Source organism: Leguminivora glycinivorella, chromosome 24, assembly GCF_023078275.1.
Source record: "Leguminivora glycinivorella isolate SPB_JAAS2020 chromosome 24, LegGlyc_1.1, whole genome shotgun sequence".
Lineage (NCBI taxonomy): Eukaryota > Metazoa > Arthropoda > Insecta > Lepidoptera > Tortricidae > Leguminivora > Leguminivora glycinivorella.
The window spans coordinates 11,209,615-11,227,292 of NC_062994.1; the positions used below are offsets into that span (position 1 = coordinate 11,209,615).

Here is a 17,678-nt window from a genome sequence, read left to right on the forward strand (position 1 = left end):
GTATCTTAAATATCTTCGTGAAGAGCTTAGTAAACGCGTAGCGAATGGAGAAGATGATATTACCATCAAGTATGTGCGAGGTCAACCAGCGATTGTAAAAATCACTCCAAAAAACAGCTAAGCTCTGTAACTGATAACCCGAAAAATGCAATTACTACAACGACCAATAGCACACGTTTTATAAGGAAATTGTCACCAACACTTTATACTATTACCATTTTTTATACAAACATTCAATCCATTAATAATAAATTAGACCTATTCATTGCTAGAGTAAACAACGTAAGGCCAACACTGATTGTACTTACAGAAACATGGCTAAAACCAACAATACCCGACTCAATGATAAGAATACCAGGATATGATGTGTATAGAGATGATCGGACTGTCAAAAGGAGTGGTGGAGTTGCACTATATGTAGCCAACAGCTGTAACATTTTAAAAGCTAGACTTGATACAACTTACAATATGAAACATGAGGCCTCGGAGTGCTTGTGGCTGGACATTCAATTTGGATCAAAAAATTCTTACTGTGCGGTGTATATAGAGGTCACGACTCGACAATAGATCAAGATAATATAGTTTTAGAAAAAATTAAACTTGCCTCTGAAACGCATACAACATTAATTATGGGTGATTTTAACTATCGTGGTGTCAAATGGCCTCTACAAGATTGTGAATACTTATCGTCGCAGGAAGACAACTTTGTCCAATGGTACAATAGTAGCAACCTTACCCAACTGATTAACAAACCCACCCGATATCGTACAGGCAACCTACCTTCTTACCTGGACTTGGTCATGACCAACGATGAGGCTCTTGTTGCACAAATTAGTCATGAAGCACCAATAGGTAAAAGCGACCATGAAAGCCTAGTGGCAACAATCCAGATCGAAGCAAAAAACCAAGATATAACAGTGTCAAGGTGGAACTATAACAAAGCCAATTATGAGAAAATTAATGAAAAGTTACAGACAACACATGAAACAATTAAGAATATGACAAACCCGGATGAACAATTTAAAGCTCTTCTTGCTGAATTCTATAATTCAAGAAATTTGTATGTACCTAAAACAAAAATAAACATTTGTGCAAAGAACAAACCCTGGATATCTAAAGAAACTAAGAAACTTATTGCACAAAAAAAAGAAATGTGGAATAGATACCTATTAACTGGCCTAGACGAACACTACAGGAAATACAGAAAAATAAACAACACACTAGTTAATCATAGACAAGCCTCACGAATCAATTATGAAAAAAATCTGCTACAAGTTGGACCCAAACGATTCTATTCCTACATAAGACAACAGATAACCTCAAAGGTTAGTACACCAACGGCACTGCAAAACAAACAGGGACAAACTGTCACAGATTCTCACCAAATCGCTGAAGCCTTCGCTGACCAATTTGCTGGAGTGTTCCAAAAGGAACCACCAGGCCAAATGCCCAATCTGGACTTGTCTCTTAAAGTCGAGGAAACTATTGGTGAATTAACTTTTTCTAGCCATACAATCCAACAAGTCATTAAAGAACTAAAATCCGACTCTGCACCAGGACCAGACGAAATTCCCGTTACTGTTCTCAAAAACTGTAACCTGAATGAAACCTTATCAGTAATAATGCAGACCTCATATGATACAGGAATATTACCAACTATGTGGAAGACAGCCTCGGTGACGCCCATCTTCAAAAAAGGAAACAAACTCGAACCGGCAAATTACAGACCCATAAGTTTGACAAGTGTGGTATGCAAAATAATGGAGAAACTGGTTGTCTATCACCTACGAACATTCTTAGGGAAGCACAAAATAATTAGCGACCAACAACATGGTTTTTGTCCCCACCGTTCCACAGTATCAAACCTGCTCTCATGCCTTGCTTCTTGGACGGACAGCTTCAACAAAAGAAATCCTGTAGACGTTGTATATCTTGACTACGAAAAAGCTTTCGACAAGGTCCCAACTAGTAGACTTCTCCGGAAACTAGAATTCATAGGAATACGAGGCAAACTACTTCAATGGATTGAGGCCTTTCTACGTCAAAGAACCTTTTGCGTAAGAGTGGGAGAAACTTTATCTGGCCAACGAGATATTCACAGTGGCGTTCCACAAGGCTCAGTCTTGGGCCCAGTTTTATACATTATCTACACATTTGACCTTCCTCACTGCCTGCACTGCAAGGTTAGCATATTTGCAGATGACACAAAAATATTTGCGAACCCCCTGACAGATTATGATAAACTGCAAAGTGATCTAAATAAAATTGCGAATTGGTCGAAGGAATGGCTTATAAACTTGAATGCCAATAAATGTACAATACTACATATAGGAACCCAAAATCCACATTTAGTATACAAGCTTAACGACGTGAATCTACGGGCAGTTGAAGAACAAACTGACTTAGGAATTGTTATCGCTTCAAACCTAAAATGGGAAACTCACATAATAACAATAACAAAGAAAGTTAAGAGCTTTATTTACCTCATCAGAAAAGCGTTTGGGATTCTTACACCTGACATGATGCTCAAGATCTACAAAACATATGTTAGGCCAATACTGGAATATGCCTTTCAAATTTGGAACCCTTACTTTGTGAAAGATATTGACCTACTGGAAAAGGTGCAGCGTAGCTTCACTAAAATACCAAGGCAGATCAAGAGACTACCATACGAAAGTAGACTGGAAGCACTGAAGTTGACTACACTCAAGGAAAGAAGAGATAGAGGTGATCTTATTGAAGTGTATAAAATCCTGAATGGACACTATGACCTCGAAGACTTCAAATCTGTACTCAAAAGAGACACCAATACCCGACTGAGAGGGCACCACTTAAAACTACAGAAACTCTGCATGTCAAACAACAACCCACATAGACACTTCTTTGCTAACAGAGTAGTCACGCCTTGGAACAAGCTACCAGAGGAAGTAGTCTCAGCACCCAACATCAACAGTTTTAAGAACAAATTAGACAAACATAATAATATGAGATAAACCTAGAAAAAGATACCAGGATACAGGCCATATCAGTTGTTTTTTCAACTGCCTGCCTGAATTATATAAATAATAATAATAATAATAAATAAATCAAACAATTATATTAATGAATCATATTTATTTCTATCTTCGCGTAACGTTTTTATAACAGCAACTTTTCACTTTCCATTAAAGTAAAAAATAATAACACTGTTAACTGACTATATTTTACAAATATATCTACCTAACTTAAGTCCTATAGGCATTCCATATTCCTAAATGGACCTCAATGCTATAAGATAATTTATAATATATGTATAGGAATAGTCACTAGTTAATTGTATTTTAATCCAATGACAGATCGCCAATTCGCCACAAAGGGGCCAAACTGAAAATCAGCGCTGGACACCTGTTCAGCACATGCCGAGTTTGGTACCCACCCTTTGCCATGCTAATGTTATACTTATACCGAATTTATGATAATTAGATAAGTTATAAAGAAATAATTTTTAAGAAAAAAAAAAACCGCCTTCCTTTGGGGTTCTGGTGATAAATATTTTCAAATGTTGGATTATGTTATCAATTCGTCTGTATATTTTTTAATGTTTGTTATTCGATATCTCCGTCATTTCTGAACTAATTTTGAAATCTGGATGATTCTGAAGTACTTACAGATGAGAATGATTATCAGAACGGAACTCTAACCAGGGGCGGCTCACTCTTCATCAGCAGTTCCACTGCACCAAATGTCACTGTTCTGGACGTAAGTGCATGCTGTTCTTATAAAAATACCAAAGTCACTATAAGTGTGCCGTTCAGATTTGAGGAGTTCCGTTCTGACCATCATCAGCAATTCCACTGCACCAAATATCACTGTTCTGGATGTAAGTGCATGCTGTTCTTATAAAAATACCAAAGTCACTATAAGTGTGCCGTTCAGATTTGAGGAGTTCCATTCTGACCATCATCAGGAGTTCCACTGCACCAAATGTCACTGTTCTGTACGTAAATGCATGCTGTTCCTTTAAAAACACAAAAATCACCATATGTATGCCTTTCACATTTGAGGAGTACCCTCGCTTTCTCCAGAATCCCATCATCAGAACTGGGTTCTGAGAAAAATGGGACCAATCTGTGTGCATATACATTCAATAAAAAAAAAAATTTTCAAAATCGGTCTTGTAACGACGGAGATATCGAGGATCAAACATTAAAAAAAAAAAAAAACATACAGACGACTTGATAACCCCTTCCTTTGAGATTTGGGAGGCGGTTAAAAACTATCATAAACTAAAACCTTACTACATTAATGTACTGTTATTAAGTTAAGAAATTAATATCAAACCCTAAAGAAAAACAAATGTAAAGTAATCAATCAATTAATCATAGAATAAGTAGTATTATGTTTAGTAAAGTTTATTTTAATAGTAACTTGTTTAAAATGTAAAATATAATATACCTACCTAGTTCGTGTACCTATTGCATGTGAATTATGGCAATAAATGATTTTTAATTTAATATAATGTAATTACGGTCAACCTAATCTTTGGTACTAAAGGCGCGAAATACAAATTTTCTATCGGACCTTTGGCTCCATTTTTATATTTTGCCACCTTTTTTCAATGACAGATTTACTTGAAATATCACTGCGATCGATATAAGAATGATGACTAATTAGCACCTAGGACATAAAATGATTGTGGACGAAATTGTACTAAGCATTTCTCTGGAAAGCTTGTTCGGCGGTCAAGCAATAGTGCTTAGACTAGAAAGAGAAATTATAGATTTTGAGTACTAAAAGAAAAGAGATAAAACATCAAGAAGAATACTGGAAGGCCTTCTCGAAGATCCGTCACTGAAGGTAGAATGAGTAGAAACGAACGGGCTGTGCTCTGAAACAAAAGTCCCCGCTGAAATGCTTAATAGCAATAATGATCCTTAACCTTACGTATACAGATGTAAATCGAAATATTTTTCCTTCGTATTTTTAAGGAAATTCACGAACGTGTAATGCTATTTCAGTCAGTCTCAGTACAAGAAGTACTAAGGTTGACCGAACTAACACGACAAATACGAACGTTTCCGAAAAAAAACGAATCATTTCTCACTACATCTGTACAGGTGATTTTGTTATGGCATATTATAATATATTATTACCTACTGAACTACTTTTAGTGGGGTGCCAACTCCGAAATGATGATCTGCCTTTTCGCACATTTGTCAATGTTTTTAATGGTATTCTCATGCGATTTCGGGATTGGATCCGTACTAAAACTTGTTCAGTTTCAGTATGCTCCACGATTTACTCACGAGCAGTCAGACATAACAAAATCACTTTGTATCAGTCAGGAACTATTTTCTAAACAATTTTGAGTAGAATGAAACTATAGTGTATAAAAACTTACACGAGTACGCTGCCAATGCTTCAATGCAATGCAATGATTGCTGTGTGACTACCGCCGCGGCCGTATATCAGGTCTCCGTAGATCTCGCTGATTTGACCTTGACGAATTCGGAGACCTGTCTCGTCTGTCCCGCATATTTCCATCCCGATCTCTCGGCCTCTGTATTCCTCTGGTCCCTGGGCCTTCCTGCCTATCCGGGAATCTAGAGTGAGCGTCAACATCGCGTCTAAAATCGTTTCTTAATGGAGGTCTTGGTCTACCCCGATCGTTTATCCCGTCTCTCCTGCTTTCGATTCCTGGTCTGTCTATCCTTGGTGGAGATCTTCTATATGGTCTTGGAGATCTGTCCCGGACCTTTTCCTCCCTTCTTCTGGGATCCTCGCTATCCCGGGGTCTATCTCTTGGTGGCGGTGATTTTCTGTGTAAATCATCTCTTTTCTCTCTACTGCTTCGATTTCTATCACTGGTTTGACAGCCTTCGTTCCTGGGCTTATTATCTATCCTTGATTGCGGTGATTTTCTATCGGATGTTTTGTTCAGTTCTGTTTGCTCTCTCTCACTTCTTTCGCTGGTTTTAGATTTATCAATATTTCGAGGTCTAAAATCTTTAGGCTGTGGCGACCTTCTGTCCGGTCTTGAGGATTTGTCTAAATCATTTCCCTCCTTTCTTCTATCATTATTTTTAATATCTTCGGTTGTCTTGAGTACATAATATGGTTGCGAAAATCTATCAGGTCTTAAGGACCCTTCTAAAACCCTTTCCTCTCTGATAATCGGACTCTTTTCATTCGTTTCAGGGCCTTCGATATGCCATGGTCTAAAATCTTTTGTTGGAGGTGCTTTTTCTACCATAGGTTGAGTTGCATTTTCTTTTATCGTTCGGTCTGGTCTTGAGAATGTTCCATATGCCATTAAAGGTATGTTTAGTCCTTTATCTATTCGAATACTCGAATTCTTTTCGTTAGTTTGAGAGTCCTCAATATTCTGGGGTCTATAATCTTTCATCGGTTGTGGTAATATTTTGCCTGGTCTTAAGGCTCTGTCGAAATCATCTCTCTCCTGGAAACTACTCCGGTTCCTTTCAAACGTTTCAGATTTTCTGTACTCCATTTGGGATATGACCATATCTCTTTCCTCCTCACTGAGACTCTTTTCGTCAGTTTCAGAGTAATCTGTATTCCGTGATCTATAATTTCTTATAGGTGGTGTAGCTTTTTCTTTCATTGTTTGTAGTGGGTTTCTATCTGGTCTTCCATACATTATTGAAGATATGTCCGGATCTCTTTCCGACCTATTACTCTGACTCTTTTCATTATTTTCAGAGTCTTCAAGATTTCGAGGTCTATAATCTTTCATCGGTTGTGGTGATATTTTGCCTGGTCTTAAGGCTCTGTCCAAATCATCTCTCTCCTGGAAACTACTCCGGTTCCTTTCATACTTTTCAGATTTTCTGTACGCATTTTGGGACATGTCTAAATCTCTTTCTTCCCTGCTAAGACTCCTTTCGTTAGTTTCAGAGTAATCTACATGTTGTGATCTATATTCATTTATTGGTGGGGTAGCTTTTTCTTTCATTGTTTGTAGTGGGTTTCTTAAGAATCTGTCCACATCTCTTTCCCCTGTACTATCCCAGCTTTTTTCGTTAATTTCAGTGTCCTCAATATTCCGAGGTCTGCAATTTCTCATTGGTAGTGGTGATCTCCTGTCAGGTCTTGAAACTATCTCCCGATCACTCATTTCCATTCCACTGCTCTGACTTATTTCATAGGAGCCCTCAATATCCCGGAGTCTGTAACTATTTCGTCCGTCGGGCGACCTAAATTCGCGCCCTGACCGTCTGATCTGGTCTTCTTCACCTTCTCTAATGTGCTGGCTCCTTTTATAACTTTCATAATCCTCCATATCCCAGTCGCTGTCAGCTTGAGGCGACTCTCTTCTAGATCTTGGAGGACTCTCACTATCATAAGAACGCCTGTAACTAGCATAGTCGTCTTGAGGAGATTGCCGTGTAAGATATGATCTTGAATGCATGTCTTCATCAGAATCTTGGTCGCTATAATTGCCTATAATTGGTGGCGGTGGTGGGGACGGTGTCGGTGGGAAACGGGGAGGAGGTGGTGTCCCCGGCATGGCGGACGTCATAGAGCTGTGATCATTTGTTAAAAACCTTTTGGTTTCCTCTATAATCCAGGATTTATATCCTTCATCAGAAATGTCTGTTCTCTGCCTGGAGTCTTTGCTCCTATCGGGACGACTGTTGCTAGGTAACTGAGCGACTGGACCTTGTTGATTACTATTCTGGTTAGGCATTGACTTCGCCGCTTGAGGATCTTGGTAACAATTCATGTAGTATGATGCATTTGCGTATGGGTACATCGCTGCGTGAGCCAAGTTCTGTTGATACGCTGCATCGCCTACCCCATTCATGTTTTGCCCCATTGGCACGTTACTATAGTTGACAGAGTTTTGACCCATCATTTGTTTCTGAACAAATTGAGAGCCACCTCCAGGGCCTAGAAAGTAGTCCATTTCTTGCATTTGACTGGGTGGAGCGGAATATACATTTTGCTGTGGTGCGACACCTCCCATCCTACTTCCAGCCAGGGTAGCTGCATTGGGAACCCCATGGCCTGGGATCACCGTATTAGGAGGCATCATTGTTAAATTCCTTCCAGGTGCTTGGGCAGCAATGGTGCTGAGATTAGTCCCTATTCCGCTTCCTGCAGTAAAGCTATTTTGCAGCGGTGTACCTCCAGCCACAACGCATCCCTGTGTACTCGCATTTGGAACACCAAAGCGCGGTAATTCCATCCTATGAGCCATATTCGGATTTCCTCCAAAGTTATTTTGCTGTGGTACTGTGATTGTTATACCTGTCCCCATCCCACCCAGGGTATTGGCATTTGGAGCACCAAATCCTGGGATTTCCATACGATGCACCAAATTTGGATTTCGTCCAGTTGTTTGAGGCACTGTGACAGGAGTTGGTAGAGTAGGAAAGTTTTGTTGTATCACTGTGATTCCTCCAGTTGGATTTCTCCCCAGGGCAACCGTAGCAGGGGCATTAAAGACTTGAGGTGCAGCTGACGGCTGAGCCGTATTCTGAGGCATATTTCGTTCGCTGAGGCTTGGCGGCTCATCCCATCTACCCCATCTGAATCTTCTATCAGAAAGTTGCTTTTGTTTAATTTCTTCAATTCTGAGTCTGGCGTCGTGAACCATATTTTTTATAAAACCTATTGATGGGGGCTTCTCTGCACATTGGGTGCTTTTCTGGGTTTGAGGAATAATTACAGTTTTAGAACTCTTAACGACCGGCGGCTGGGAATTGATATTAGAGCGACGTATGTGTTTATCTTTTGCTTCCTGGATCAAGGGTTTTTTGGTTGAAATCGATTCTTTTTTAGACGATTTCTGATTGGTTTCGGGTTTAGCCGATTTCTGATTGGTTGCAGGTTTTGACGATTTCTGATTGGTTTCGGGTTTAGCCGATTTCTGATTGGTTGCAGGTTTTGACGATTTCTGATTGGTTTCAGGTTTTGAAGATTTCTCATTGGTTTCAGGTTTCTCAGTTTTAACGAGAGGAACGATTTTAAAATTCATCTTTGTGAAACCTATAGCAGCTTGACACTCCAGGGTTTTCAGTGTATTAAGCGATTCCTCGTCAATGTTGAATTTTACAGTCCAACTCTTGCCAGTTTCTAACTTCTCTTCAACTACCGTCCATTGCTCAGTATTAAGACCCTTATTCTGTGCTCTGAGAAGTTCCAGAGCTTCTTGGACAGATGTCGCCTCTGACTCCGGGATAAACGCAAGAACTTTTGCTACATCTAGTTTGGGCAGTTTCCGCTCTGCCATAATGGAGAGATTCGCATCCGGCCAGGGTTCTAAATACTTTACTTCGCTTACGAGCCAATCCTGACTACGCTTATCTGCGCAAGTAACAAGAATCCAGCCATCCATGTGTTTAAATTCTACAAATTCTGGTCCACTGCCGTCTTTCTGCTGCTCTGCAATAGCTAGAATTAGATGACGATGGACCTTCGCCATTTGTTCTTTACTCATGGGTTCGGAGTTCTGGATTCCTACACGCAAAGGTGTATCGGGGTTAGGTTTATCGCCGCTTTGCTTCATTATCTGAGACTCTTCGGGTATAACTGTGTTTGGGAAGTCTGCTCTCAATGAAGGTATCCTCTTAAGAAGATCAGGCAACGTCATTACACATAGAGCAGTGGCGATCTTTTCAGGAATTCCACGAGCTATTAGCTTGGCTCTCTTCTTTTTTGATTTATCTGACAGCTTGGGTGTCTTCTTTATACTATAAGTTTGTGGGGGAGTGAGAACTGTATGCTTTGCCGATACATTTGGCATTACCCTAGATTTGTCTGAGCCAACTAATGTAGAATTCGAGGAGTTTTTCTGTTTACTGATGGGAGCTTTGGTAGAGGAGACTGAATTAGGTACCACAGTTGCTTTTTGTGACCTAAGTTTTTCCTCTATAGAACTGGCTGGGTTTGATGCTTTAGAAATGCCTTCCAATCCAGTGTCATCAATATTAGTTCCCCCACTTTCTTTACTTTGGGCTGCCAATGATAATGCTTTTGATATTATCTCATCACTTTCTTTTATGACATTCATCACAAAGTCTGAGACTTTTGCCTTTTTGCGTGGCAAAAATGCAGGAGTTGAAGGGACTGTAGACCAATCCTGATCTGCCAACTCTACTTTGACATCAAGTGTGTCAACAGCATTGCTACTGAGAGTATTGAGAACACTCATGGTGTTTGCAGAGATTCATTTGCAGAACTGTATTTTACCAGCAATGCCTTTAAATTTATCAGAAACAGATGTTAGTTAAACTATCGTCGCCATCTTATATAGAAAACTGTGAAACATGTATAGTAGTTATTTGTTTTTCCATGTTTCAACAGTTTTTATTCTTGTTCAACCAAGCTGTTTTACTGACATTCAAAATGCATTCTTCTTGGTTGCCAGATTCATTTTAGAAAAGGTCCTCCCTAAGGAGGAATTCTTTATGATTTAAGAGGACTGTAGATTGGCCATCTATCAATGGGTTTGTTAATGTTGTTGACCTGAAAAGAAAACATTCTTATTTTAAACACAGTCAGCATAAGTGGAATAATGTATAAAATGTTAAATAATTATGGCGTTATTCATAAACACTTTATAAATGTGAATCAGCTAATACATCATTGTCATTATCAGTCATGTTGACTTTTGTATTTGTGAGAAAGGGACAAAACACTTTCTAACTAAGCAGTTCATTAACTGTTTTATGAATAAGGGGTTTCATGTTTCTCAAATACAATTCCAAATTGGTTGGATTCGTTCAGCATGCGAGAGATTTTAACCACAAATTTTTCTCCAAAAACCTAATTTTGAAAGGTTTTACTTTTAACTTTTTGACATCTATCAATGAGGATAGTGAGAATTCGCGGAATATCTGCCAAGTAAGGATGGAAACCGGCCGTGCGTCTAAGAGTCCGATGGTAGAATGGGGACGGTGGAATAAGCCTGGGAAAATATTGCCACATCGGGGCAGTCTCTGGCAGCAGGAAACTATTTAGGGTACTCTAAATTCATGAATAAAATGTAAGTGGCTAAAACTGGTTCGGCATTGCTCTAACCATGTAAAAACTGAACAAACAGGCTACAGTTATAAAATAAATAAATATTATAGGACATTCTTACACAGATTGACTGAGGCCCACGGTAAGCTCAAGAAGGCTTGTGTTGTGGGTACTCAGACAACAATATACATAATATATAAATAGTTAGTTTTGTCAATCAAGTTTTAGTTTCATAAATATCACATGTGTAATATTGAGTGATGTCATTCTTAAGATTCTTTGCCAGCTTTGGATAAATGTGCAAAATGGAATCCGCTGAACATAGAAATTGATAGGTTTTACAATTTCTGAAAATCGAATTTAAATGATTTAGATAAATTGTACATTATTAAACTGTGAATCTACAGATCCTAGAGGATCTTTTAAAAGTATGACTGATGCATTAACTTGATTGTAGTACAAAATTCTTAAAATAAATATAAAACAAGAATAGCCACTTAACTTGTCCTTTCTCTTAATAGACTAATCGTCATAATTAATTGTTAGCGTCAAAAATTTTGTGAAGTACATATATGTATAAAATATAGGTATATAACCCTATATGTAGTAATTATAAATAGCTACGTGCAACTACGCTCCCTACAGGTGTTCACGGAAGACCAGCGTCGGGTACTACTCCACTAGGACCGGGCATTATGCTGAGTGTTCACCTTTTTCAGTGTAATTACCTACAGTGTACATGTTAGTTATAAGTCTTCTTTTTTTTTCATCTCATTGTGTATGCATTGTATAACTGTGTTTTTATACTGAAATAAATTATATTCTATTCTATTCTATTCTATTCTATAAAAAACTTAAAAATGTATAATATTTTAACAATAACAAATATTATAATAACTTAAACTTGGGGCCAGGTAATCTTAATTCGCCGTCTTGCAAACCTTGCAGCTAAATTCCGTGAGTTACAAACGTGTTTCTTACACCGATGTTCTAAAACACTAATAGTAAATAGTTTCCATTTTTAAAGGTACTATTTATTTCTAATAAAAATTGGCTACGAGCACAAATTTCCACAATTTATTTTGACAAGTTTACGTCAGTGTTGCTAGAAAAATAAAATACTGTTTGAGATATAGTATAAAACGTGGAGCATAGAAAGTTGTGTAGAACTACGGAAGAATACATAATCTGGAACACGCACACTATCAGTGAAGGGCGCAAATTTCAGACTTTTCTCCAGGGAGACTAGAGATATTTCTAATCTCCATACTTTTCTCGTTTTTATTTTGTTTTCCACATGATACAACATAATATTTAAAGCATTAGTACTTGTACTATTATATATTCTGTGGCATTAGGAAGTTACGATTTGGTTGCGATATTTGGATATATTACGATGAAGTATTAAGCAGACAGATTGTTCAATTCGCCGCTAGATGGCACTATATCTACGGCAAACTAGCTAACGATGTTTCAATACACTTTTAGATTTTTAACCGACTTCATTTCATTCAGTAATAAAATCAAAACAATTGCAAGCTTTTAAAAATTTTTAAATATGACGTTCTCCTTTTGTAGAACGTTGTAATATTCATAGAGTACATTGATTATAACTGTATAGATTTGTGGACCCTTTAAACATGGAACGCCACATATTTATGGAGGGATTGGATTTCTAAATATGTTTCATGCATAGATTTAGAAAGTTCCTTGGAATGTTGAAATAGGATGGCATTATCCGATGAATTACGAAACAACTTGCGTTATTTAACATTTTGTTTATTCGGTAAATATTCGGCAATGTAACCGAACTATTCGGCCGAATACGAACATTGACAAAGTTGCCGAATACCGAATATCCGGCCCATCTCTACAATGACCTCTCATGTGGACACACTTTTTGACCTAACAACTCATTCTGGTTTAACTGTAATTCTGTGGTTTCATGCACGGAAGCACGGAAGTATAACTAAAGCATGGAAGCCATGCTAAAATAAGAGCTCGGTGACATGTATCTTACTCACACCACACTATTACCTTTTTTATATGAGCGAATGAGACAATATTCCACAACTTCTTTCGTTTTCTCGAAGGTTGTCCCTAAATGCTGATGTCAAAACGGACCTGGGGTCCATTTATTATACGGCAAAATTAAATATACGTTTGTCATTTCACACTCGGTCTCCATCTTTGACAACTGTACATAGTCGTATTATATTGGTTCGAGTTTTTAGCGCGACTTCAATGGTCGTCTTGACGATATTTATTTATTTTGTGAGGATTTCTGATAGATCGTGGAAAAAATAGCTCAGTGTATATTTGTGATAGTTCCAAGTTTCATTTCTGACTATGGCTTGTGTGATCAAGTGTTGCAAATCACATTCAGGAAGAAAAGAAAACACGCAAGAGGTTATATCATTTCATCGGTAAGTTTCTTGAGTTTTTGATAATATTTATTGATACGACCTGGCAGAAATATAAATGTACATATTAGTAGTTTATACAATTCAAATCTTATTCAATTCTGTATAGATTTTTGCATATTTTTTGGAAGTTTTCTCAAACTCGGAAAGGTTATGTTTTTTAGCATAGTGATGTGATGTGTTTTATCGACCTTGCAATAATAACCTATCAATATTCATACCTTAAAAACGCCATCAATGATTATTGTTCTTTGTTATGATTCTCTTGTTATTTAGCTATTTTACAAATTCAACTTTATATATTTCTTAGATTTCCGAAGAAGAAGACCGGAAACACGAAGTTCAAGGTGCGATGCTCGCGGTTCCTTTACTCCCAACCCAAGACTCCACCAAAAAGAAGCCCAAGAAGCTGAAATGGAGCAGGCCCCCAGATGTCTCACCAGGTGTCTACCTTTGACAATTGTACATAATCGTATTATATTAGATCAACTATCTCGGCGGTCGTCTGGCCGATTTTTAATTTAATTGTGTTTATTCCTGATAGATAGTTGATGATCCTGCTAAATTCTTATTTGTGATGTGTTCAAGTTCCTTGTGTGATTATGGCTTGTGTGATTAAGGACTGTAATTCACGTACATGGAGAAAAGAAAACTCCCAAGAACCTGCTGTGTTTCATTAGTGAATTTCGGTCAGTTATTGATACTATTATTTGTAGGATCTAAACAAAGCATAAAATACGATCTTTTCATAGTTTATATAATAACTACTACCATGTTAAATTCTGTTCTGAAGTTTCTCCAAACTGTTTTTAGGTTATGTTTTTGTACTAGTGATGTGTCATTTTTATCGACGTCCCGACATTAACTCTATTGACATTCTTGCATTGAAAAGGACATAAAAATGATTAATGATGATCAGGTATCACAGACTGAGTAAATGGTAATGTAACATTTCTAGTGAATAACTTATAGTATTTTTTAGTTTTCCAGAAATTCTCAAACATTATTAAAAAGAAACTAAAAATAGGTGAAACTATTGAAATAATAAATGTTGGTACCTACACTGCCGTTTTGTTTTATTTTCTATTTGATAGAGAAAATATTATTCAGGTAAGTATAAGTAGATTCTTGAGTGGTGGACTAGAAATTAATAGAGGGATGCTACATGAATTAAATTAGTTAGGTCTTTGCGTAAGGAGAAGAGAAGAATGTATTTATTTGTTTTATACTCGTATCTCCCATCTTCTATTTTTTACAAACTATTTAGGCCGATATTACTCTATCATAGAAATATAGTCATAGACAACATGCCGTCCTTTTTATTCACGTTACAGAAAAAGGGAGGCATACAGACCTATGATCAGAGATATAGGTATGATAATGTAATATTAGGACTTGGTAAGAGAAGAGAAGTGACCGTTTATGTAGGTAAGTACATAAACAAACCATTTATTTGCAATCAGTAGGTACGGTTAGCCAAGAAGGCAAGAATGTATGAATATATGACTTTCATAGCCAAAAAGCCACATAATAATCCAAATGAAATGTTTATATCAATATTGTATGTTTTCGTTACTTTTATATATATAACGTTTATATTCTCAGTATTATTTTTAAGGCAGTTTATAATATTGATATAAAAGTAAAATACAAAATAACATACATTATATTATTTTTAAGGTGAGAACGTAAGTAAGTGCATATTTTATCGATAATTGAATCGATAAAGTAACATCCCTAGCTAACATAAAACCAGGGACCACCTACCAAAAAGAGAAATAACTAGTATATATCCATCCTTTTTCAATACATTATCTAAGTCATAAGGAAGTCAAGGATGAGTATATGCATTTTACACGAATTTTTATTAGGGGGGCTTGGGTGACATGTATCTTACTCACACCACACTATTACCTTTTTTATATGAGCGAATGAGACAAAATTCCACAACTTCTTTCGTTTTCCCGAAGGTTGTCCCTAAATGCTGATGTCAAAACGGACCTGGGGTCCATTTATTATACGGCAAAATTAAATATACGTTTGTCATTTCACACTCGGTCTCCATCTTTGACAACTGTACATAGTCGTATTATATTGGTTCGAAATTTTAGCGCGACTTCAATGGTCGTCTTGACGATATTTATTTATTTTGTGAGGATTTCTGATAGATCGTGGAAAAAATAGCTCAGTGTATATTTGTGATAGTTCCAAGTTTCATTTCTGACTATGGCTTGTGTGATCAAGTGTTGCAAATCACATTTAGGAAGAAAAGAAAACACGCAAGAGGTTATATCATTTCATCGGTAAGTTTCTTGAAATTTTGATAATATTTATTGATACGACCTGGCAGAAATATAAATGTACATATTAGTAGTTTATACAATTCAAATCTTATTCAATTCTGTATAGATTTTTGCATATTTTTTGGAAGTTTTCTCAAACTCGGAAAGGTTATGTTTTTTAGCATAGTGTTGTGATGTGTTTTATCGACCTTGCAATAATAACATATCAGTATTCATACCTTAAAAACGCCATCAATGATTATTGTTCTTTGTTATGATTCTCTTGTTATTTAGCTATTTTACAAATTCAACTTTATATATTTTTTAGATTTCCGAAGAAGAAGACCGGAAACACGAAGTTCAAGGTGCGATGCTCGCGGTTCCTTTACTCCTTCACCAAAAAGAAGGCCAAGAAGCTGAAATGGAGCAGGCCCCCAGATGTCTCCCCAGGTGTCTACCTTTGACAATTGTACATAATCGTATTATATTAGATCAAATATCTCGGCGGTCGTCTGGCCGATTTTTAATTTAATTGTGTTTATTCCTGATAGATAGTTGATGATCCTGCTAAATTCTTATTTGTGATGTGTTAGTTCCTTGTGTGATTATGGCTTGTGTGATTAAGGACTGTAATTCACGTACATGGAGAAAAGAAAACCCAAGAACCTGCTGTGTATCATTAGTGAATTTCGGTCAGTTATTGATACTATTATTTGTAGGATCTAAACAAAGCATAAAATACGATATTTTCATAGTTTATATAATAACTACTACCATGTTAAATTCTGCATAATTTCTGCATGTTTTTTTCTGAAGTTTCTCCAAACTGTTTTTAGGTTATGTTTTTGTACTAGTGATGTGTCATTTTTATCGACGTCCCGACATTAACTCTATTGACATTCTTGCATTGAAAAGGACAAAAATGATTAATGATGATCAGGTATCACAGACTGGGTAAATGGTAATGTAACATTTCTAGTGAATTAAACTTATAGTATTTTTTAGTTTTCCAGAAATTCTCAAACATTATTAAAAAGAAACTAAAAATAGGTGAAACTATTGAAATAATAAATTTTGGTACCTACACTGCCGTTTTGTTTTATTTTCTATTTGATAGAGAAAATATTATTGAGGTAAGTATAAGTAGATTCTTGAGTGGTGGACTAGAAATTAATAGAGGGATGCTACACGAATTAAATTACTTAGGTCTTTGCGTAAGGAGAAGAGAAGAATGTATTTATTTGTTTTATACTCGTATCTCCCATCTTCTATTTTTTTCAAACTATTTAGGCCGATATTACACTATCATAGAAATATAGTCATAGACAACATGCCGTCCTTTTTATTCACGTTACAGAAAAAGGGAGGCATACAGACCTATGATCAGAGATATAGGTATGATAATGTAATATTAGGACTTGGTAAGAGAAGAGAAGTGACTGTTTATACTCTGTCAACCAAGTCTGTCAGTAAATAAAAACAAAGAAAACTATATGCATCCTTTTCTTTAGGGTGCTAGAGAAAAGGATACCTATAGTTTTCTTAGTTCTTATTTACTGACAGACTTGTTTGACAGAATATATGTAGGTAAGTACATAAACAAACCATTTATTTGCAATCAGTAGGTACGGTTAGCCAAGGAGGCAAGAATGTATGAATATATGACTTTCATAGCCAAAAAGCCACATAATAATCTAAATGAAATGTTTATATCAATATTGTATGTTTTCGTTACTTTTATATATATAACGTTTATATTATTTTTAAGGTGAGAACGTAAGTGCATATTTTATCGATAATTGAATCGACAAAGTAACATCCCTAGCTAACACAAAACCAAGCCCCCCTAATAAAAATTCGTGTAAAATGCATATACTCATCCTTGACTTCCTTATGACTTAGATAATGTATTGAAAAAGGATGGATATATGCTAGTTATTTCTCTTTTTGGTAGGTGGTCCCTGGTTTTGTGTTAGCTAGGCATGTTACTTTGTCGATTCAA

At 36.6% G+C, this 17,678-nt stretch overlaps 1 protein-coding gene across 1 annotated transcript; it reads right to left on the reverse strand.

The window, feature by feature from the left end:
* Positions 1–3,909: 3,909 nt before the first annotated feature.
* On the reverse strand, positions 3,910–10,473 carry LOC125238771. Its single transcript, XM_048146207.1, has 2 exons — positions 5,381–10,473; positions 3,910–4,867 (listed from the first exon to the last, which is right to left on the reverse strand). Exon 1 carries the CDS (start codon positions 10,157–10,159, stop codon positions 5,429–5,431), a length of 4,731 nt encoding a protein of 1,576 aa, XP_048002164.1. The 5' UTR covers positions 10,160–10,473; the 3' UTR covers positions 3,910–4,867; positions 5,381–5,428.
* Between the last annotated feature and the right edge of the window lie 7,205 nt (positions 10,474–17,678).

Excerpts from the sequence above, each read along its gene's own strand:
- LOC125238771 (XM_048146207.1), bottom strand. The coding sequence starts at position 10,159 with ATGAGTGTTCTCAATACTCTCAGTAGCAATGCTGTTGACACACTTGAT.